Source organism: Miniopterus schreibersii (assembly GCF_964146895.1).
Source record: "Miniopterus schreibersii genome assembly, chromosome: 15".
Taxonomy (NCBI): domain Eukaryota; kingdom Metazoa; phylum Chordata; class Mammalia; order Chiroptera; family Miniopteridae; genus Miniopterus; species Miniopterus schreibersii.
In genome coordinates, this window is record NC_138115.1 from 47,995,416 (window position 1) to 48,017,455 (window position 22,040).

At 43.8% G+C, this 22,040-nt stretch overlaps 1 protein-coding gene across 4 annotated transcripts; it reads left to right on the plus strand.

The window, feature by feature from the left end:
* Positions 1-895: 895 nt before the first annotated feature.
* Positions 896-20,751, plus strand: TCAIM (T cell activation inhibitor, mitochondrial). Of its 4 annotated transcripts, none has more exons than XM_081160161.1 (11): positions 896-1,102; positions 4,797-4,869; positions 6,793-6,928; positions 7,616-7,769; positions 9,486-9,662; positions 11,783-11,905; positions 12,867-12,964; positions 13,247-13,338; positions 16,118-16,350; positions 17,144-17,275; positions 19,241-20,751. In XM_081160161.1, exons 5-11 carry the CDS (start codon positions 9,556-9,558, stop codon positions 19,479-19,481), a joined length of 1,026 nt encoding a protein of 341 aa, XP_081016287.1. In that variant the 5' UTR covers positions 896-1,102; positions 4,797-4,869; positions 6,793-6,928; positions 7,616-7,769; positions 9,486-9,555; the 3' UTR covers positions 19,482-20,751. The 4 variants fall into 4 exon arrangements, with proteins under 4 accessions (XP_081016287.1, XP_081016285.1, XP_081016284.1 ...); XM_081160159.1 differs by having other exon boundaries at positions 909-1,102; positions 9,410-9,662; XM_081160158.1 differs by lacking the exon at positions 896-1,102 and adding an exon at positions 1,475-1,611 and having other exon boundaries at positions 9,410-9,662.
* The last annotated feature ends 1,289 nt before the right edge of the window (positions 20,752-22,040 follow it).

Sequence of the window (22,040 nt, forward strand, 5' to 3'; positions counted from 1 at the left end):
TCAATCTTGAATTTGATACTTTAGATTTGCTGCTTTAAACCATTTAAAATTGGAAAAAAAGTCGGAATAAGGTGAATAATAACGTAACTACGGGGGCTGAAAGTACTTAAAGGAGTTCCCAAAACATGGTAATCACTGGAATAAGCCTAGAACCTCAGACTAAAGCGCCTTGCGGCGGTCAGGTGGGGCCTGAATATCACGAATGAGATGGGAAGTGAGATGAGCGGTTCTCCAGCAGGAACCAACGGCGTCACCCTAACTGCCTTTTAAATGCCCGGGCGCCTGGGATGCACAGCGGCTCGGATGCCACTGCCATCCGTTTGAGGTGCCTTTGAGGACAAGTGAGGAATGGTAAAGGGGCAGTTATAAATCAGTCTTGTCGTTAGGAAGTAACTGAAACCCAAAGAAAGGAATTAGAGAAATATGAGATTGTTTAGATGCTGACAGCAAAGAATCATTTGAAAGGGTCAAGACGCCAGAGCCGATAATGAAGCTTTTAGGAAAAATGAGATTGGATGGAATGGATCACAAGTGATGACAAGACTGTTTCTAATGAGAAGTCAAGAGCCCTTAGGGCTGGAACAAATGGAGGCTCCCCACCCCCCGCCCAGTCAGCAATGTCAAAAGGTAGAAAAGGGAAAAGAGAGGTGATTGTTATTTGCCTAATTCCATCTGTGGCCGTTTCTAGGGCTAATCGAAGTCGTAGCAGCGAAATACAGCTCAGAGCAAAAACCCAAGCTGAAGGTCGAGAGCGCTTAAGGTCTGAAAATAGCCAGATCCTGATAAGGGCCAAAGTCCAAAGCAAGCTGGAGAAGAGAATTTGTTAAAAATTAGCCTCAGCTCCGAAAGCTCCGCGGCGGACCTGCGGAGGCAGCCTCCCCTCTCCCCGGGCGCCGGGCGTTGGCAGTTGGGGAGGTGGGGGCCGGGGGCGGGGCGCATGCGCGCGTCTGCCCGCGCGCCCTCCCGCCCTCCAGCGCGTGCTCAGTCGCTCCGCCGACCCTCGGGCCAGGCCCCCCACCTGCGCCCAGCCCTTCGTATTTCGGCGCTCGCCGGCGCGTCCTAAAGCCTACGGCGGGCGCGCGGAGCTCCCTCCGGCCCGGCGGTAAGAAGGCGAGCGCGCGGAGGCTTCCGAGCGGCCGGGAAGGCGGGGAGTCACCTGAGCGCTGACGTCACGCGGGCAGGGCACCTAAGGGCTTCAACCTTCGGCCCGGGCTGCGCGCACGCGCTCCAGGGAGGAAGGCCTGGCACGCGTCAGCCAATGAGAGCGCGGTCAGCGGCCCGGTCGCTCGCCGCGCCTCACCTTAGGGACTCGCCGTGCCCCGCGCCCGGTGGCGGGGTGGAGCCGGGCGCGCCCCGCTGAGAGTTTAGGGGTGGGGACTCGGAGAGCGCCGCGGGAGCAGCCTGTCAGAGCCGCCGTCCGGGGGGGCGGGGGTCAGGGGGAGCGCCGGGCCCTGCGGCGCGCGCCCGTGGGCCGGGCCGGCGCCCTGGTGCGCATGCGCCCCGGCGCAGCCGCGCGGCCCCGCGCGGCCCAGAGGTGCCGAGTGGGAGGTGAAACAGGTCGGAGCTGGCGCTGGTGGGAGAAGGCGCTCGGGGCGGACCCCGGCTGGAACTGTAAGGAGCGGGGCGGGGGGGCTCCCGTGCGCCCTCGGGAGGCTCGGGCAGGACGGGGTCGCGGTGGGCCGCGCGCCGTCACCGCAGCTCCGCGAGCTGACTTGTGAACTCGCGGCCCGAGAGTCTGCATCGCGTGTGTGTTAACTTGTCTTTGCAACGGGAAACCGAAGGCGGTTTATGCCGACCTCGTCATGCCCGCGTCAGTCCGACTTTCCGTAGGAGATTGTAACGATTCACATCTCGCAGCAAAAGCTTTAGAAAAGGAAGCCGAACGGTCCAGATACGTTGCCCTTGCCGCAGTTGATTCGTTTATCTCATGGGACTAACTGCTTTTACTTTTTCTTTGCCTGTTTTCCCTTCCCTGAGAAATACTCAACTGAAAAGCAATGAAAAATTGCCCGCTTTTATCCCTCTTTGATGCAACAAACTGCCTTTAAAACGCGAACAAGGTAGTTAGTTCCCCGAGGAAGCCACAGTTTAAATGAGAGCAGCCTGAGGAAAAACAAGTCACTGTCAAATAAAAGTTGTGCCAAATGGCCAAAGATCAATCGAAGGATCTCAGTTTGGCAAACACGTTACCAAATGTGTCCAAAGTAATTTAGGCAAAATGAGCCCCGGCCGGTGGTTCATTTGGCTGGAGGGCCGTCGCGGGCACCGGAGGGCTGCGGGTTCGACTCCCGTCGGGGCACCGGAGGGCTGCGGGTTCGACTCCGGTCGGGGTCGTCCCGCGGCGGAAGGTTCAGCCCGCGGAGGGGGGGGGGGAGCGCGAGTGGCAGGTGACCGGTGGGTGTTTCTCACATCGTGTTTCTCTCCCCCCCCCCCCCCCCCCCCGCTCCCCCTTCCTCTCTCATTAAAATCAATAAAATCATATCATTGGGTGAGGATTTTTTTTTAAAGTAATTTAAGCAAAATGAAAGTTTTTCTTAAACTACCCAAATTCGACTTTTCCACCAACTTAGGTGTCTCTACTACCAAATTTTATTTCAAACTGAACAGAATATTTTATGCCTCACTTCACAGCACAGAATGTCGGTTAAAATTAGAAATTTTCATTTTATGAAATAGAAGCTAATATCACTATTAAGTGAACTGTAGCAGACATTTGCATTGGTTTCTAAGTGACCTGTGTCCTTCCCCATCGTCCAGCCTCCATCCAGAGAGGACACCATCTCTTTGGAAAAGACCTTCCACAGCCTGCCCCCCATTCCAGGTGTAGCACTTGAGAGTTTCCCATAATACTCTGCGCATGGCTGTTACTTCATTTACCGTGTTGCTTTATAATTTATCTGCTTGTGTTTGTGTTTCCACCCCCTCCCTCTCTCCTAGAGCTGTACGTTTTCAGAGAGGCAGCAGTGTCTTAATATTTTTCTGTTCCCAATACTTTGCATAGAAGCTGGCACATAAGTGCTTGGTAAATGCCTGTTGGCAAATTGGGTGAATTTAAGGACCCAGAGTGCGTTCTAAGTCTGATAAGACAGTGTAACCTTCTTAGTTATTTTGTAGCATGCTTGAGGCTTTTCCCAATGGGAGGATAGTGGACTCCATGGAATACACACAAGAACCACCTATGCAAGAATTTGAAGACAAGAACCCTGCAGTTGATCTGGGTGCCCTAGGCTTTCAGACCATTTCTCACTGGTAAATGAGAGCACCCAGCTTTACTCTGAAGCAGTGTATATTCAGTCTGCTGACAGGACTAGCCACACAGAAAATCAAATTTCTATCAGGGAAAGACCACAGATCTGAATCTTCTAGTCTTTTTAGCAATTATATTTCTCATAGTAAATTTAAGAAGTTGACACTGTAGTTATCAGTCAGGACCCTTGTGGTTTTGTTTTTCTGGGACCTGTTTATTTCTGGTGGAAGTGATAAAATTGGCTCCTTGGTCTTACAAAGACGAGGACTGTCCCAAGATCTGTGCCACATGAAAAGGCAAGCAGCCAGGGGGAGGGGGAGGGGGAGAGAGAGAAAAGAGAAAAATCAATGTGATTCGAACCCACAGCCTGGGCATGTGCCCTGACCTGGAATCGAACCTGCAATCTTTTGGTGCATTGGAGGATGCCCAGCCAACTGAGCCACACCAGCCAGGGCCTAGGGGCTTGTCTTAAATACTGAATGAATAATGCTAATCTCTGCTTTATTCCTTTTCTTCATTTAATTTATATGCTAAAAGCATTGATTGATTTTTTTAAAAATTTTTAAGAGTATGTGTCATATGTTCATTGTTAATAAACTAGGAAATAAGAAAAAATTAAAGCACTTAATATCCTACCACTAGCTAACTAGAGATAGCTATAGATTGCATATGTATATCCTTCTAGTCTCTTCTTTGCAAACTTTGAGCCTTGTACCTGTGCTGTCTTAACTAAGGCTGGATTTGCTTTTTTAAAGATTTTTTTGGTATATTTTGGGTAACAGCCCTTTTTCAGATACATGTGTTTTTTGCAAATATTTTCTCCCAATCTGTGCCTTGTCTCCTCAATTTCTCTACATTGTCTTTCAGAGAGCACAGGTTCTTAATTTTAATGAAGTTCAATTTATCAGTTCTTTCACCAGTACCACACTTGTCTTGATTCCTGTAGCTTTATAGTAAGTTTTGATGGTGGGTAATGTCAGTCCCCCAACTTTGTTCTTCTTCACTATTGAGTTGGCTATTCTGTGTCATTTGCCTTTCCTTATAAACTTTAGTATGAGTGTCAATACCCATAAAATAACTTGCTGGGATTTTTATTGGAATTGCATTGAATCTATAGATAAAGTCAGGAAGAACTGACATCTTGACAGTATTGACTGCTCCTATCCATGAACATGGAATATCTTTCCATTTCTTCTTTATTTTAATGAGAACATTTATTTGGAAAATCACAGAGGTAGAAGAAGTAATTTGTAGAAGAAATGGGCTTCGGATACAAGTTACAGAGGCAAAGGAAGGGCCCTTCTTGGAGCTTAGAAGTGAGGAAGGTGAAGGTGACGTGTCTGAGGTGGAGGGGTAAGGCATGGACATGTTCCCTGGAGGGAGAGCACCTAGTTCTTTTTTGACTTCTTTCATCAGAGTTTTGTAGTTTTCCTCATATAGGTCTTGTACATTGTTAGCTTTATTGCTAAGTATTTCATTTTGGTGAGTGCGATGTAACTGGGTAATGTTTTTTAACTTGTTCATTACTGGTATATGTTTAACTTTTTAGTGATTAATGGATGCCTGGAAGTTGACGTACACATATATTCAGAAATGTTTTGCCTCCTGAGATCTGTGAGGAGGTAAGCTTCATGGTCCAATCTATAATTTCTATTGGGGGGCCTGTTATGCATTTGGCTAATTTTAATTTATTGTTACTTTTCAAGTTCTAAAGTGATTTTATATTATGGTGAAGGGCAAGAACAAAAACAGAAAAAAAATTCACATGAAAAGCCAGGTCCTGCAAGAGTCCATTCAGAGCAGAAGATAAAAGAATACCGTCTTTCAGCCCTGGCAGGTGTGGCACAGTTGGCTGAGCATCCTCCCATGTACCAAACCTTGCAGGTTCGATTCCCAGTCAGGGCACATGCCTGGGTTGCAGGCTTCATCCCCCGGAGGGGGTGTGCAGGAGGCAGCCAATTGATGTTTCTATCTCTCCCTCTTCCATCCTCTCTCTCTCTACAATCAATAAAAAACGTTGAAAAAGAAGACGACCATCTTTTACAGTAGTTCAGCGGGGAAAGCGTAAGAGGAAAACAGATAAAGTTTGTCTTTAATACACTTTTTATCATGTTGTCCTCAAGTCTGCTGTTATCATATGGAAAACCACTCTTTGCATCTAAATTGTATACTAAGGTCATTTGACTGCTATATTTACTATTTATGTATGTATTCTGGAAATCCTAAGAATCATTCCAGCAAGACACAGGACTTCTCCAGTGGGTGGCTTTGGCTCAAGGACTCCCCCTTGACATGGCTGAGCCCTTCTTGGAACTGTGCCTCAGCCCAAGACTTCCTACCCAGCACCCCTTCCCCCTCTCCTTCTACAGGTCTGAATCATGGTCTAAAAGCTCTCCCTACCTTCTCCTTCCTTTCCCAATAATTCTCTTGCACATCTAATCCTGTCTTGGCCTCTGCTTTCAGCAGACCCAGACCAACACAGCAAACAACGTATACGTAAAACATATTTACTGCCTTCAAGAAAACAGTGATAGTCACGGTTGGGTAGGTGGAAGGAAAGAAGAACAAATGAAAATATATTATTTACACATTATGGTATTATGTTCCAAATAGTTTTTGTTGTTTTGTTTTTAGTGCACAAGAGGAAAAGACTGTTAATAATGAGGATTCAAAAGGGAAGGTTCTGGGGGAAATAGGCACATTGCCTCCTGGCACATAGTAGGTCTGCATAGTAGGTAATTGTTTAGTGAGCACAATTTGGATAGATGGGTGTGAGGGACAGGGAGGATGTGTTAGAGCTTAGACACCATGTAGAAGAAAAGAACCAGTATGATCGCTGGAACTGAGGATTTCTGTGAGGAGTGGTGGGAGATCAAGTTTGAGAGATAGATTGGAAATTATCCTAGAGGACTTTATATACTAGACTAAGGCATGAATTTTATTCTGCAGGAGTCGAAAGACCATAAGTGGTGTGTTAGTAGGAAATACAGTGATAGTGGGATTTTAGAGACATAACCTGTGTGCAGTATGGTTAGGGAGAGGCAGATTGATTCTGAGGCTCTGCTGCCCAGTTTTGTGATGGTAATTGGTAGCAGGAAAGTGGAAAGAAGGAGTGATTCAAGGGACACTGTAAAGTGAGAAGAAACAGACTAACTGCATATGGAGTGGGGGTGGTGAGCTAGTTTGAGCAGAAATGGACCTGAGGTTTTGTGCTTTGACAACACTGAGCAAAGCAGTACCACAGAAACAGAAATGATCCTGGATTGAACAGGCTGCCTGCTCCCTTGCCTTTTGTATCCAGGCTGAGTTTAGAAGGAAAAAAATGACCTCTACTCCTTTATGTCCACTGGTTTTACAAACTGTGTGGCACTCACTGCTTGTTAAAACTTGGTAGACTTAAGAAAACCAGTTTTGCATTTTGGTTTCTATCTTGTTCTGTGGTATTTTGCATGCGCAGTAATTGTGATGCTGCCGTCACTTTACGCACGGGGGATGTGCATGGACGTCTGCGCCTCAGCGAATAATAAATCCGCATCTTTTCAAAGGTTGTGTCTGGAGAAGGTGTCTCCACGCTGGTTTTTTTGTTCGAGAGCGTTCTCAGGAGCAGAAGCAGTCAATGCCTTGAGGCCGTTCTATTTTGCAGTGCACCCAGATTTCTTTGGACAGCACCCCAGAGAAAGGGTAAACATTTATTTTTTTAACATTTAGTCTACATTTCTGTTTAGTTTATTTGCCTTGGTTACAGTATAATACAGAGTGTTCTACACATTTGCATTGCTCTATCGTGGTGATATAATCAGTGCTTTGAACGAGTTTGAAATATAGATACTGCAAACTGAAAAGATGCTGTTTTTAATGAAATCTGACATTTTTATGCAGACAATAAGGCTAGCATGTAAACTCTTCAGAGTATTAGTAATTGTTTTTTCTGTACCAGGTTTTTTTTTAGTAGAATTGAGGGTTTGAAATAATGTTTAAGGCCTCTGTTTCCATGATGAGTCCTTTTTAAAGGATGATCCAAGAAAGGTTTTTCAGTGCCCTGATGGTGTCCCTTGTATTGAATACTGCCAGTCCTTGTCCCTGCAGCATCAGTCAGTGTGTGCTCAGGGAACGCAAACTAATGGGAAAAATAACTTAGGATAAATGGAGTTACAAAGGCCAATACATTTTACACTGGATAGTAGATTACAAATATAGTAGATTATAGGAGGTGAATGTTTTCCCTCCTCTACCAATGCAGTGAAATCCCAACTTTTTTTTAATACTGAAGTATTTAATACCCTCAATATGTTTAAAAGGTCAGGATAAAATTTCTATTGTTTTCTTGTTCTCGTTTGTGTGTAAATGCCCCTTAATATCTTTTTCCAGGAAGTCAATGAAAATTCCCTTCAGAGGTTAAGTGTCTATTTAGAAAACCTCCAGAAACCAGGCTTCAAGTCCTTGAAACCAACTCAGCTAACATTTTATGTGAGAGAAACAGACCAGAATTCCTCTGATGGCCAGGAACCCTTTAGTACTTTCGGTATGTTTTCTTATTTCTAGTTTGTCCTTTGCAAGCTTCATGTTAAATAGGTTCATTCAGTCTGACGTTGCCAGAACACCTTTGGGACAAAGTCTTGGTCATAGAAAAATAATATCACTGAATTGATTTCTTTTCCTAGAATTAGATTCTATTCCTGGCTGCATGTGTTTAAATAAGCCGTGTTTTGTGTTTAAACTTTTCGTCTATAAAATTGAAGTGTTCCTATTTGTCCCCTTCCTATTTTAGTGCTGTTTTAAGTGTTAAACGTGTATGTAACAATTTATATATTTTTAAAGTGAAGCTTATATTCTCTTATTTAGTCCTCAAAGTACCCTGCAGGGTAGGTAGTAATTGTAACTTAGTAATGTCCAGCAACTTTCCCAGAACCATGGAGATAGAATATGGGTGAGAACCCAGGTCTCTTACCTCCAGCCTTATGTTGTTTTTAGAGCGAATCATTCTTGATACACAGCGTTCTGTTTGCTCGTTTGTCACAGCTTTAGCCATCCATGATCCACTAATACTTAAAATTAAGAGCAAATGTGGTTCTATTATTTCTCTAAATATATAGCCTTTCAGTTACCCTTGAGGAAATAACTTTATTTTTAGAATGAACTTTAAAACAACCTAAAGATGTACTAAGAATTTTCTGTGAGTGAAGGCTAAAACAATTAGAAAATACAATGTAATTTTTTTGAAACAAACTATTAATGAAACTCAAAATTTGATAGGTCTCTTGAGACCTAGAATCTATTTCTAGCTCTGCTGGTGACTAGCTGTGTGACCTTAACCCCTGGTTCTTCACTGTTAAACTGAAAGGGGTGGAGTACTGTGTGTGAGTACAAAGCTGTCACATCCAAGGTCCCTAACTTACACCGAATGCTCCCAGGCTCCCGGGACCTTGGGTGGAGGAGGAGGAGCTTGATCTGAAAGGTACTAAAACAGGATCTTTATGTTTAAGACAGCGTGCACCCAGTCTCTCCAGGGATGAGCATTTGGCAGCATGTTTCCTCCTATCTTTTACTCCCCTGTGCTTGGATATGGGAGATCAGAAATCACAAGGTCCTTTCCTTGGCTGTTTCTCCATCTACCTCTGACGTGGAGTTTTATTAAAAATAGACCCTAGCCTGGCCGGGCATGGCTCAGCAGTTGAGCATTGACCTAGGACCCAGGAGATGGCTGTTCGATTCCCAGTCAGGGCACATGTCCAGGTTGCAGGCTCGATCCCCAGTCAGGGGCGTGCAGGAGGCAGCCGATCAATGACTCTCATCATTGATGTTTCTATCTCTCCCTCCCCCTTCCTTTCTCTGAAATCAATAAAGATATATTTTAAAAAAAAATTTGACCCTAGCGCAACCGGTGTTGCTCAGTGGTTGAGCGTTGGACTGCACAACAAAGGATTGCGGGTTCAGTTCCCGGTCTGGCACGTACCTCAGTTGCAGGGGCGCGGGCAGGAGGCAACCAGTCGATGTGTCTCACTGTATAGCAGCCCTTACATTGACTTAAATAATTAATGGAGTTTATGTTTTAAAAGATTTTGAAATTATAAATTTTGTATGACAAAATTTTTGTTTTGACAGAATTTTAAATAAAGCAAATAATCATCTGTCTTCATTGTTTGGGGGAATTATATTCTCTAGGATTTCGAGCAGTCAAATTTACTTTGCACACCAGAGATCTGCTAAGCACAGTATTATATATTCTCAACTCCTGCAGTTTATCAGTTGAACATGTCCAAAGCTCGAATAGCAGTGCGCATCCCCAGCCTCTCAAAGAGGCGAAAAGGATGCCTGACAGGCCCATCAAATGGGATAAGTCTTATTACTCCTTCACTGGATTCAAGGACCCAGATGAAGACCTCGAGCACGTCTCGAAAATGGAAACAACCCTAACGTATGTACAAGTTTCTGTTTAACTAAACTTATTTGCAGTTCACGTTTAAAATTAAAGTGTACTTTTCCAGGAAAAGTAATCCTATCAGTACAGTTAATTCAGTAACCTTTATGAAAAAGATAGTCATGTTTCTTAGTTGCCAGAATACTTCCAATTGTATTAAATTTTTTATCTTTTCATACCAAACACATACAGGAGACTGTTTAAGTTTTTTAAATTCTCCTCAACTTACCCCTGGTATATGAGGAAAGGATGTATCTAAATCTATTTTTAAACATTAAGCTTCTTGCCTGGCCGGTGTTGCTCAGTGGTTGAGCATTGCCCTATGACCCAGGCTTGGTCCCTGGTGGGGGCTTGCAGAAGGCAGCCAATCAATGACTCTCTCATCATTGTGTTTCTATCTCCCTCCCTCTCCCTTCCTCTCTCTGAAATCAATAAAGACATATATAATTATATATATTTATATACATATAAAAAAAATTAAGCTTCTTAAAGTGTTCAGCTTCATTTTCAGTTTCTCTGGAGAGTCCAGTAGTGAGGTCCTTTACTGTAATAATCCAAACATAGTAAGAATACATGGAGACATTTTAAAATGTCATGTGGAACAGGCTGATAAAATGTACAAACATTTATCATTTGTTGTGTTTGTAAATCACCATTCATGTATTTTGAGTAAGTCATTTTTGGACCCAGTAAAGACCAGCCACATTCTGTCCCTGTGGTTGTATATAAAGAGTCTGTGTCCCAGGCCGAGTGGCTTAGTTGGTTGGAGCATCGTCCCATACACCAAAAGGTTACAGGTTCGATCCCTAGTCCTGGCACATACAGGAGGCAACCACTCAGTGTTTCTCTTTCTCTCTCTCCCTTCCCTTCTAAAATCAATAAAAACATATTTTTTAAATTATATACTATAATAAAAGGAATTTAGCAATCTAAAAAAAATTAGGAAGTGCTACTCTGTGATACATATTTTAGTATTTCCAGTTTTTGGATATATTCTCTGATTATCAAATAATATAACAAAAAATATTTTAATTATATAAAATTGAATTTGGAAGGAGCCAACAAGATCCATTTCTAGCTAAACAAAATAATCCCATATGTACTATCTTTCCCAGTGCAAAAACATGCCATTGAACTTTAGAAAAACTATTGGAATGCTATTCTGTTAGCTACTGAGATATCAGTAAATGTCAGACTTCCATTTTTTCTGTTTGAATTTGCTCAAGTAGTTATATATCACTTTCAGTGTCATAAGTTCTGTGTCAGTCTCAGTGTCCACAAAATGCCACGTTGAACAAGTACACCATTGGGACTATTTCTATAGAATGTTTGGGAATTTTATAGTTAGGATTTAACTCATACATGCATTTATTTACTTTTCCCCTAGATTATCAGCTTAAGTTAGTGTTTTTCAAATTGCAAATCGTAGCACAATTTATTGATAGGGGACCAGCAAAGTTGTTTTGCTTTTTTCCTTTTTTAAATTTGTTAAATACGTATTATCAGTAAGTTTAAGTAGTGTTTCTCAAAGTACATGGTTTAGTTATATATAAATATGTGTGTGCGCACGTCCACTAAGTCACCATTTAAGATATTCCCTACCGTGAGTTGCCATCAGAGAAGTACTATTTAATAGTACTGATCACATTTAAAAGGCAGTGTATCCTGAGTGAGGAACTTGCAGTTGTTACTTTGTGGGGTCTAGCTGGGTAGACTCCAGTTTCTCCCTTTATTTTAATCTTGGTTGTTAGTACCCAGAGCTCCCAATATTTATTCCTTCATCTCTATCCAAGTCCCTTCATTTGTCAGACCTACCAGTCTAGTCCTTTTACCACAAAGCCTCCAAAAACACCTGCTGTTAAGTTGCTATGTTTACTGCCCTTAGTGCTCCTTTCCCACCTCCATTCCTTCCCACCCAAGCAAATGCCCTGCTGAAGTCTCATCTCAGCTACTTCTGTCTACACTTGCCTCGCCCTCCTTTATTTTTTACTTATAATTTGGTCCGGGTTTGACTGGAGTTTAACATTGGGGCTACTATAAAGTAATGCATATGTGTTTCCATAGTAGGCATGTTTGCATTGTCATTAGAATGCGTATATCCCTGTTTTTCTTTCTAGATCCTGGTTAGATAACAATGGGAAACGTGCTGTTAAAAAGCTGGAGAATAGTTTGCCACTTAGAAAAGAACTAGATCGTTTAAAAGATGAACTGTCTCATCAGTTGCAGCTCTCAGATATCAGGTAATAGAGATTAGAATAAATGCATTATCTGTTGGTAAAGTTTTTCAGCAGTTAAATATTTGCATCTTTTACTTTAATTATTTGGATAACTAAATATTCAGTTATCTTTTTTTTTTTTTTTTTTGCAAAGAAAACCCTACACCCCCCTGCACAACCCCAGGCTCTTCAATTATCTTTTTATGAAAGTAATCAAATGTTCATCTGTTTAAGAAAACTTTTATATTTCTTGTTTAAAATAGTGAAGTAAGGTTTAGATACTGATATATTTGTAGCTAGTTGAACTTTTTTACATAATGAGCTTGTAAGAAAAATATCCTTTTTCATATACAAATAATACGTAAAAAATAATTATCACTCCACCATGTAAGGTTGGTATTCAAGTTAAAAAGAGGAAAGGAGGGGGAAAATGGATGTTGTCTTGGCTCTATGTATACGAAAATAACTTTTTCTAGTATAAGCTCTAAAAGATCTGTTAAAGCCTGGCCATTGTGTCTCAGTGGTTGAGCTTTGACTTATGAACCAGGAGGTCATAGTTCAATTCCTTGTCAAAGGGCACTATGCCCAGGTTTCAGGCTTAATCCCCAGCAGGGGGCATGCAGGAGACAGCAGATCAATAACTCTCATCATTGATGTTTATCTCTCTCTCCCTCTCCCTTCCTCTCTCTGAAATCAATAAAAACATTTTTTTAAAAATCTGTCAGAGCACACTGAGATTAGTATAATAAAAGGATTTCTTAAACATAAAGAGAAATAAGCTTTGTATTTACTTGTTTTAAATCTTTGAACATTACTAGTAATATTTTTACCCTCTGGTCAACAAGTTATTTTTCGTTTGGCCGACTTTTGAAAAGTGAGCAAGTTTAGAAATATGTTGCTTGCATACTTGAGCACTGGGGGTGAATGGATGCTTCCTCCAGGGGTGCCCAGTTTTAATGCGCCTACGTGCTCTCTGTTGGACCAGGTGGCAGCGGAGCTGGGGCCTTGCCCATCGCTGTAGCCAGCTGCATAGTTTAGGCCGCTTAGCACAGCAGAACTTGGAAACACTTAAAAATGCAAAAGGTAAACCATTCCCATTTTCTTTTAAAATATTACTTTGCTGCTATACACGCCTGTAAAGTATAGAGGAAAGCTAAGTGTTAAAAGTCTTCGCAGATGTGACTTTATCACAGCTAAATTTTCAAATCTATTTCTTTGAATAAATCAGTGACATAAAATTAGCCTTTATGCTTCTATTACATTTAATCCTGAGTTTATACACTAAATTCAAGTAATTGTGTGCACAGTGCTGAAAGGATGAAGCATCTCTGGACAGTGACCGGTGGGTTTGTGTTTTATCATCAGGGTGTACAGTAATATTTACAGACCGGTCCGGGATCAGTGCAGTGGGCCATGTGATGCTGGGGACAATGGACGTCCATCATCACTGGACAAAAGTAAGAAAAAGCTGAAATGCAAAAAAATCTCTGATTTCTCATCAACATACTTTTGTTTCAAACTATGCTGTTATGTCAGTGAACAAAAAAAAATTATATTTACATCTCTTTTCAGATCAGACGCTAAATATCATGTAGTTAAAATACTTAGAAGACTGATATTTAAGTCAGGTTTTATTTGGAAATTCTATAATTTTTTCTGAAGCATCACCTAAAAGCCACATTCTGTTGTTTTGTTTTGACTTTAACAGATTTACTGTGTATAACTGACATACAACAAACTGTATAATTTGATGAGATTTGACATATGTGAAACCATTACCACGGTCAAGATAATGAACATATTTATCACCACGAAAGGATGCTCATATCCCCTCTTCCATTCCAGCACCCACTCCCAGCCAGCCACTGGCCTGTCAGTATAGATGAGTTTATATTTCTAAAGTTTTATGTAATGGGAGCACAGAGTGTGTACTTTTTGGGGTGGGGGTATTTGATTTCTTTCCCTTAACGTAGCCATTTTGAGATTCATCCATGCTGTTGCATGTGTCAAGGAAATTATTCCTTTTTATTGCCACGTAGTATTTCATCCTGTGGATCTACCACAGCTTGGGTTATGTCCGTTTCTGGCTATTAGAACTAAAGCTATGAACATTATCTACACATGTTTATATGGACATAGATTTCCTTTTCTCTTGGGTAAATACGTAAAAGTGGAATGGCTGAATATGTTAGGGTATTCTAACTTTTTAAGGAACTGCTGGCACTTGCTGTGGTCATCTATTTCATTTGAACCATTCTGATAAGAGTGCAGTACTAGTTCATTGTGGGTTTAGTTTTCATTTTGCTAGTGACGAATGACGGTGAGCATCTTTTCATGTGCTTCTTTGCCACCCACATACCTTCTTTGGTGAAGTACCAGTTCAAGTCAAATATTTGGTAGGAAATATTTGCAAACCATATATCTGGCAGTCTTTGTATCTAAATATATAAAGAACTCTCAAAACCTAACAATAAAAAGCAAATAATCCAACTGGAAAATGGGCAAAAGACATGGACAGACATGTCACAGAGAAAGACATACAGATGACAAGTACCTGCAAAGCTGTTCCACGATTAGCCCTAGGGAAACGCAAATTAGAACTACAGTGAGGCGTCACTGCATGTCATAGTGGCTAACGTGAAACATAATGACACCACCGCGTGCTGCCGAGGATGTGCAGAACCGGAGCACTCATTCACTCTGTCAGGAGTGTAGAATGGTGCAGGCCCTCTGGGAAAGAGTACGCAGGCTTCCTGTGACATTCGACCACGTGCTACCACGTGGCCCAGCAGTGCTCTCTTGGGCATTTACACTAAAGAAATGAAATATTATGTCCACGCAGAAAGCTATACACAAATATTCATAATGGCCAAAACCTAGAAGAATAAGCCCTAATGCCCTTCAGTGTCCAAGTGGCTAAATGACGTGTGCAGCGGAGCCCCACTCACGGAGGAATGAGCTGCGCTGCTTGCGGCAGCGTGGGGGTCTCGAGGGCGTGTGCTGAGTGAGAAAAGTCAACCTCAAAAGACTGCGAACTGTATGATTCCACTTCTATGACATTCTCAAAGTAATTAAATGATAGAACAGATTGGTGGTTGCTGGGGGTTAAAGAATGGGGGAGAGGTGTCTGTGACTAAAAGTGTAGCACGGGGATGCCTGTGGTGGAACTCATCTGGATCTTGACTGTGGTTGTGTCACGTGCATCTGCATGTGATAAAATTGCACACAGTTAATTACACAGTGAGTGCAGGTAAAACTGATGAAATTAATAAGGCAGTGGATTGGGTCAGGCTCAGTTTCCTGGTTGTGACTGTACACTCCAGTTCTCCATGATGTTACCATTTGGGGAACTGACTGAAAGGCCTGTGAATCTACAATTATCTAAGTCCTGAAAGTACAATTATCTAAGTCCCTGACCCAGCCCCCCACCCCCGCCTGCTCAGCCCGTGCTCTGTCCACTCCCAGGCCTGCGCCTTCCAGCCTCAGCAGACTCCTTGCTGGGGAATCTGCTGCCTGTGTGTGCTTCCGCGCTTGCACGGGTGCTTTTACTCCCTGCAGCACCCCCAGTGCATCCAACCGTTTCTGCGTCCTGTTTCTCTTTTCAGATTGGTCACATTAGACTTCCTTTGCTTGACCCTTCCCCGTGTCCATTCTCCCTGCCCTGGCAGCTAGCATGCTGAATTCTGATTTTTATTTTGTTTCCTTGCACCCTGACTGTGAGCCCCTGGCCAACAGGGACAGACTCTTCTAATCTGTTCACTCCAGGGGCCCAGTTTAGTGCTTAAGTGCATGGTAGGAGCTCAGTAGTGATTATCGCATTTAATTTAATGTAGGTGAATTAAAGTAAATTCTGAATAGACTTGGAGTCGAAGTACATACACTTTATTTCTAAAACCCTTCTTTATTTTACCATGTAATCTTTCTAAACTAAGTTGAGATTCTTACGTAAATATCTAACTATTGGTACTTAGAACTTATTTTTATTTGGAACATATTTCTTTATTTCTACAATCTCTTCAATTCCTATCTGAAAATCCCTAAGATCTAATGTGGTTTGTTTTGAATATTAATATTTCCAGCATTACGTTATGTCTCTTGTTTATCACTTACTTGAACTTTCCCTCTAGGAAAATAATTATCTTGTTAAATTATCTCAATACCATTTTTTAGACTCCTAAAATTGAGTTATTATAACATAAAATTAAATATTTCTTTCCTTTTTTAAAAATCCTGTAGCTTTTTGAAAGATTACCAAGTTATTTTGACCTTCAGAGGAGGCTGATGCTTCTAGAAGACCAAATAAGCCATCTTCTGGGTGACATACAGGTTGTTTATATCGAAGAACTGCAGCCAGTGCTGACACTTGAGGAGTATTACTCTCTGCTCAACGTGTTCTATAACCGACTGTTGAAAAACAGAATACCCTTCCACCCTCGCAGTCTGCGTGGGTTACAAATGATCCTCAACAGGTAAACTCCTGAAACAAGGACATTTCTTTATTCACATAGATTACATTGCTTTGGATCTCAGTGTGTGGTTCCTAGGAGTTAAAGAAAAGAATGTCACTGCATCAGTTAGCGACACTCTTTTACACATTATAAAAGCCAGCGTGAGAGAACTGAAGGGTTGAACCTCTACACATTCTGTAAATATATCGCCACTTACAGGGTAGAGTTGATCCTGTGCAAAACTTGGCAGGATTCAACTAATGTTAAATCAGTAGCCAACATTTTTGGTGCATGTACTATGTACATTGTTTTCCAGGCACTGTGCTTAGAGCGTAAATGCATTATCTCTTCACTGTGAGTTGGGTTACTATCCCCATTTCACAGATGGGGAAGATCTGGAGCCAGGAAGTATGTGGTCATCCTGATAAAGTGAGCCTCACCCTAGTTAGCTTGACTCAGTGGTTAGAGCTTCGGCCTGCGGACTGAAGGGTCCCCTGTTTGATTCTGGCCAAGGACATGATCCCCAATCCCAGTCAGGGCACGTGCAGGAGACAAGCAATCAATGTGACACTCTCACATCGATGTGTCCCTCACCCTGCCCCGGAAAAGCAGTGGAAAAAATATCTTTGGGTGAAAATTTTAAAAAATGTGAGCCTCTTTGGACACAGCAGAACTTTAAGTCAGTCAGGCTCTACTTTTAGGGTGGATTTCCCTGATGAATCCTCCATTAATCAGATTCATGAAATGTTTTCTTTGGGGTACAGTGGGGGATGGAAGGAATTGATGGGTTTTGCTTTCACATGTGTCATTCCAGTGACAGATACGCTCCCAGCTTGCATGAACTCGGGCATTTTAACATCCCCACGCTCTGCGACCCAGCCAACCTGCAGTGGTTTATTCTCACCAGAGCCCAGCAGGCGAGAGAGAACATGAAGAGGAAAGATGAGTGAGTGCCGTCAGTCCCTGTAAGGTCTTACCACTCAGTCTAACCTAAAATTCAGGTATTCAGACTGATAAGTGTGGGACAGTCACATTCCTTATCTCAGGAAGTTCACCGATGGAGGACGCTCCATATTTACTTATTGCCACCTTGTTCTGCCCGGGAGCAGCTGTCGCTGTTTTCTAAGAACCTAAATTCCATTACCTCTGCAATAGAAGTGTGCAACAATAAAAGAATGGTTAATAGCTTTGATACTTGCATACAGTAGAAACAACAGTTTAAAAGAATGTTCATTTATTCAACTAACATTTGTTGAGGGCCTTGGTGCTTAGCAGGTACTGTAAAAGTCCCTGTCGGGGTAGATGTCAGAGACAGAATGGTTAAACTTCGTGTTTAAAAAAATAGACATAATTTGTGTCAAAGGAGAGAAGAGTCAGTTCACTGGGAAATGTTGGTCCGTTTCTTAGCATTAGAAGAAAAGGGAGAGAGGCCGCCAGCCACACCACCATCTCTCGGCGCCTCCCTTTTTCTGCCTCTTTTTCATCAGTTATGAGTATAATAAAGCAAAGCAATTACAAGGAAAGGCAAAAAGCAATTTAAAAAATATATTTTTTAAGTTAGCCTTCTACAGACAGAGGCACCAGCACAGCCCCGAGAGACCTCAGCAGGTGTGGCCCTCTCGGGACTCGAGGCCCCTCCAAGACTGCACCCTGGGGGACTGACAGGCCCGCCCACGGGTCAGGGAGGCCCTGGGATGAGACCAGAGGCTTCTCTTGGAAGCCGGAGGGATGCAGGGCCTTGCCCAGAGATGTGCAGAGATGTGTTGTTGGGGAACCTCCTGGCGACTTGGCCACACTGCACAGCCTTTAACTTCCAAGCCAGGCTGTTCAAATCTCTTTTGTAGAGCAAGTGAAAAAAGCCCTTTACAGAAAAAATTTATCATCCCCTGCTGTTGATGGTACTGGAGAGTTCTAATCCTGCACAGAGTAGACATCCTCAGCCCTAACCCTGCACACCTTCTTGACTCTCTCAGCAACCCTGCCTAGGAAGAGAAACCTCACACAAAAGCAAACAGCACCTGGGAAGGTGCCCTGGATATTGTTGCAGGAAGGGATTCAGTCACTGCAGATACAGCATTAACTGCGGACCAACTACAGCGACCGTTTCTGTTTCCGAGACCTCCTAGCCTATGCATGTTTTACTCTACTTGCTCTCTCTCTATGCAGAGTTTAAGCTTGGGTAAAAGAGGGTACTTGGGTATTTGTAACCGGCACAATACTTAAGTTAGACAGGAGGCCTGACCATGGCGATGTGGCTTTACTCACCGTCTCCCGAGGGCTTCCCCAGTGATGTTCACCTGTGAGGGTGTGGGGAGCGGAGTCCTCTCTCACTGTTGCCATTTGGGGATTGAATCACTTACTACATCCCATCCATAAGCACTTGCCACCTGTGGGAGGAAGAATGGAAGACATTGAGCTCTTTCTGCCTTGAGTCATTTACTTTCTAGGCCTTAACTGTAGCCCTTGATGGGGCAGAGCCATTGTAGCCTCAGGCGAAGGGAAGGGCGCACTGGACCTTAGAAGAGTGAGGGTGAAGAGGGCCAGGCCTCAGGTGCCTGGATTGTTGTGAGCTGCTGTTTATTGGGGAACCTCTAGAAGTCATTACTGCCCAGAGGTCAAACTTGAGGTGTTGTACACACTCAGCTTTCTGCTTCCTTCAGTGGCTACCAGCTGCCAGGCGAGGCAGGATAAGAGCATTTTAAATTATGTATTAATTTACTTTTACCCCGTTACTGCCACAGAGATTTAACACATACTTTTAGAGATACATGTGAAAATAACAGGTACTGCATGACAACCACTGTTGTGTCTGTTGTGAGTAGAAAGGGATAGTTGCAGTCTCTAAAAATATTTACATTTTATGCTCTTTTATTTGCTTGTGGCAATATTACTTTTGTTTTCGCTATAACAGGTTAAAGGTTATGGAAAATGAGTTGATTCAGGCTTCAACGAAGAAATTTTCCCTGGAGAAGTTTTACAAGGAGCCCAGCGTGTCTAGTAGACAGATGGTGGATTGCTGCAAGAGACTTCTGGAGCAATCACTGCCTTACCTACAGGGGATGCACCTCTGCGTCTCACATTTTTACTCCGTGATGCAAGATGGAGACCTCTGCATCCCTTGGAATTGGAAAAATGGAGAAGCCATGAAATAGCACAGAAGTCCATATTATTTTTTTAAAGAGAGAAGAAAGAAACTGTTAAATTAAACTTACTTAAATCCACAGTTTGCTAAAACAGTATTATTTACCTACTCCAAGAACAAAGTTTCTAACTGCTGCTTTGAAAGTAGAGCTATTTTTAAAAAATAATTGCTGCTGGGAAACTTGTTTTAAAAAGGTTTTCTTTCACTCCCCATCTTATGCTGTTTCTTATCTGACTGGCAAGACCAGGCAAAAAGCTGTTGGGATGAAAGACCGTATTTGTGGTATGTGAGGGATTGTACAGAGTTACAAATCTATATTTTTATATGAATGAATGTGGGTGAGTACGCAACCCAATTCAACATGCAACTTCATAGTCACATCCCCTGGATCAGTACATGTACTATGCAGCCAGTATGGACAGTTGATGTCCAGAACAGAACATTGACGGGTAGCAAAAGCTGCATAACCGGACTTTGCCCAACAGAAAGAATGGAAGGAAAAAAGCCATTGACTGAGTATTTGGTATTGAGCATCTTCAGTGACAGAGAATTTAGTTTTAAACCATAAGTTTTCCTTCCCATTGAAATAGTGAAACCGTAGCATGAAACCAACAAACAGTGAATTTTTCTGAATCATTTAATGAGGTAACTCATTTGTTGCCGGGGAAAACACTACCCAGAAAAATTCTTGTTTCCCAAAGAGTCCCAGCCATTCAGGATTCTCACCCCTCCCACCAGTGTTTGGAATGCTATTTCGACCACCGAGCCACCCCTGTAAACACAGGGCTTCTGTCTCTGCAGATATTTTTCTTAGGATATTCTTCACCAGATCCAAGACCTCTTCATTGTTTCTCAAGAGCACAAGGTGAGTCCTGGCTTGCGGCACCATTTTTGTGGCCCTTGCTGCTGAAGAAGTGAGGAATTTTTCCCCACAGTGCGTTAGAAAAGAAAGACGTTTAAAACCGTTCTTGAAGTATGTTTTAAATTAATCTGAAACACTGGTTATTTAAACTGGTTAAATGTGTTTTCAAAAGAAATACTGGTTTGTAGTTATTACAGCATGTGCATCATCCCTTCTCACATGTACTTACATTTTCTTGTAATGTAACAGTGTTTCCAGAGCCAAATGATGGCAGAGAAAAGGTCCTTAAAGGTTACTTAAGAAAATTTATTGGAAAAGTAGGTTTGGATTATGTCATTTCTAAAATCATTAGTATGTTTTGAATTGGACTTTGTCTCAGAACTAATTGTTACATAATAAATAATATATTAATCAGAGCATTTTCTCTCTATTCAGTTATTAATAGTTTTACAGCTATTTCATTGTAATAGGAACGTACAGAAAATTGATGGGCTGTACATGCCTGTTTGACTTCCTCGTAGAAGAGAAAATTCTGTCCCAGCTTTGAAAACTGCCCAGGATCAGGCCCGTCTAAGTACAAATCCTCAGGTCAGAAAGCGGCCCCCGGGAGACCTGAGCTCCAGACCCACTTTCGGGGCTCTGCGCGAGTGGATGCCCAGAGTGGATTCCGAGCGCGCGCGAGGTGGGCTCTCGGCAGAGGGCGCTAGAGGGACACCGCGGGAAGGGGCCCGCCTGCGCCCGCGGCTGCTCTGGGTGGGAAGCACCGTGTCGTCGCGTCGTGGAAGCCGGCTCCAGCCGAGGGCTCCCAGCCGTGGGCTCAGCGCCTGGCCCTGGCTCGCCCCGTGGCCCTTTAGACGCCGAGAGGATGCTCGGACTTCCTCTGCTTGTCCCCAGGCCCGACCTTCGGCTGGCCCCCGGTACCCGCTTGTGCCCCCGAGGGTTGCCTCCTGCTTCCCCGGCGACCGGAGACCATGACCCGGCCGCCCAGCCCACTCCGCCGCCAGGGGGCAGGGCCACGCCTTTCCAGTGAGGCCTGAACACGTCCTCGAGGGGACCCTGCCAAGCCTTTTTCCTTGGGGGCTCCCCCCAGCCCTCGTGTGCCATGTAGTCTCATTACATCTGATAGGCCCAGACTCCTAAAATCCTTGGAATTTCCAAGTAATGGGAGGCTCAGGGGTGCCTTTTGTCATGTTGGTGGGGTGACTTTTGGGCCCCCACCTAAGTGCGGGGACTGGTTGGTTGACCGAGGGCCCAACCTTGTAAGTGGGTCCTCCAGCCGCGGGGGACACGGGAGGGGCTGGAGGTTGAAACACTCGCCAATGGCCAGTGATCTCGGGCAGGCGGGGGTCGGAGCGAGCGGAGCCCGAGCCGGGGAGCCCCCGCCCCGCCCCGCCCCGCCCCGCCCGCCCCGGGCTCGCTCCACCGGCTGCCCCGACTCCCGTCCTCACAGGAACCGGCGACGCGGTAAGTAAAGTGTCCCCGACTCCCGGGAGCCGCTCTAGCAAGCGAGTGGGACCCGAGGAGGGGGCGTGGGAACCTCTCCCGGCCCTGGGGGAGGGGGTCGGAAGCCCGGAACAGCCTGGGCTCCGTCCCGGTCCCGGTCCCGGTCCCGCCTCAGCCAAGGAGGCCCCCTGGCTCCGGTGGGGACTGAGCAGGTCGCTGGGCACCCACATCGGAACCGGATTATTGAACCCCAAAGAGCTGAGA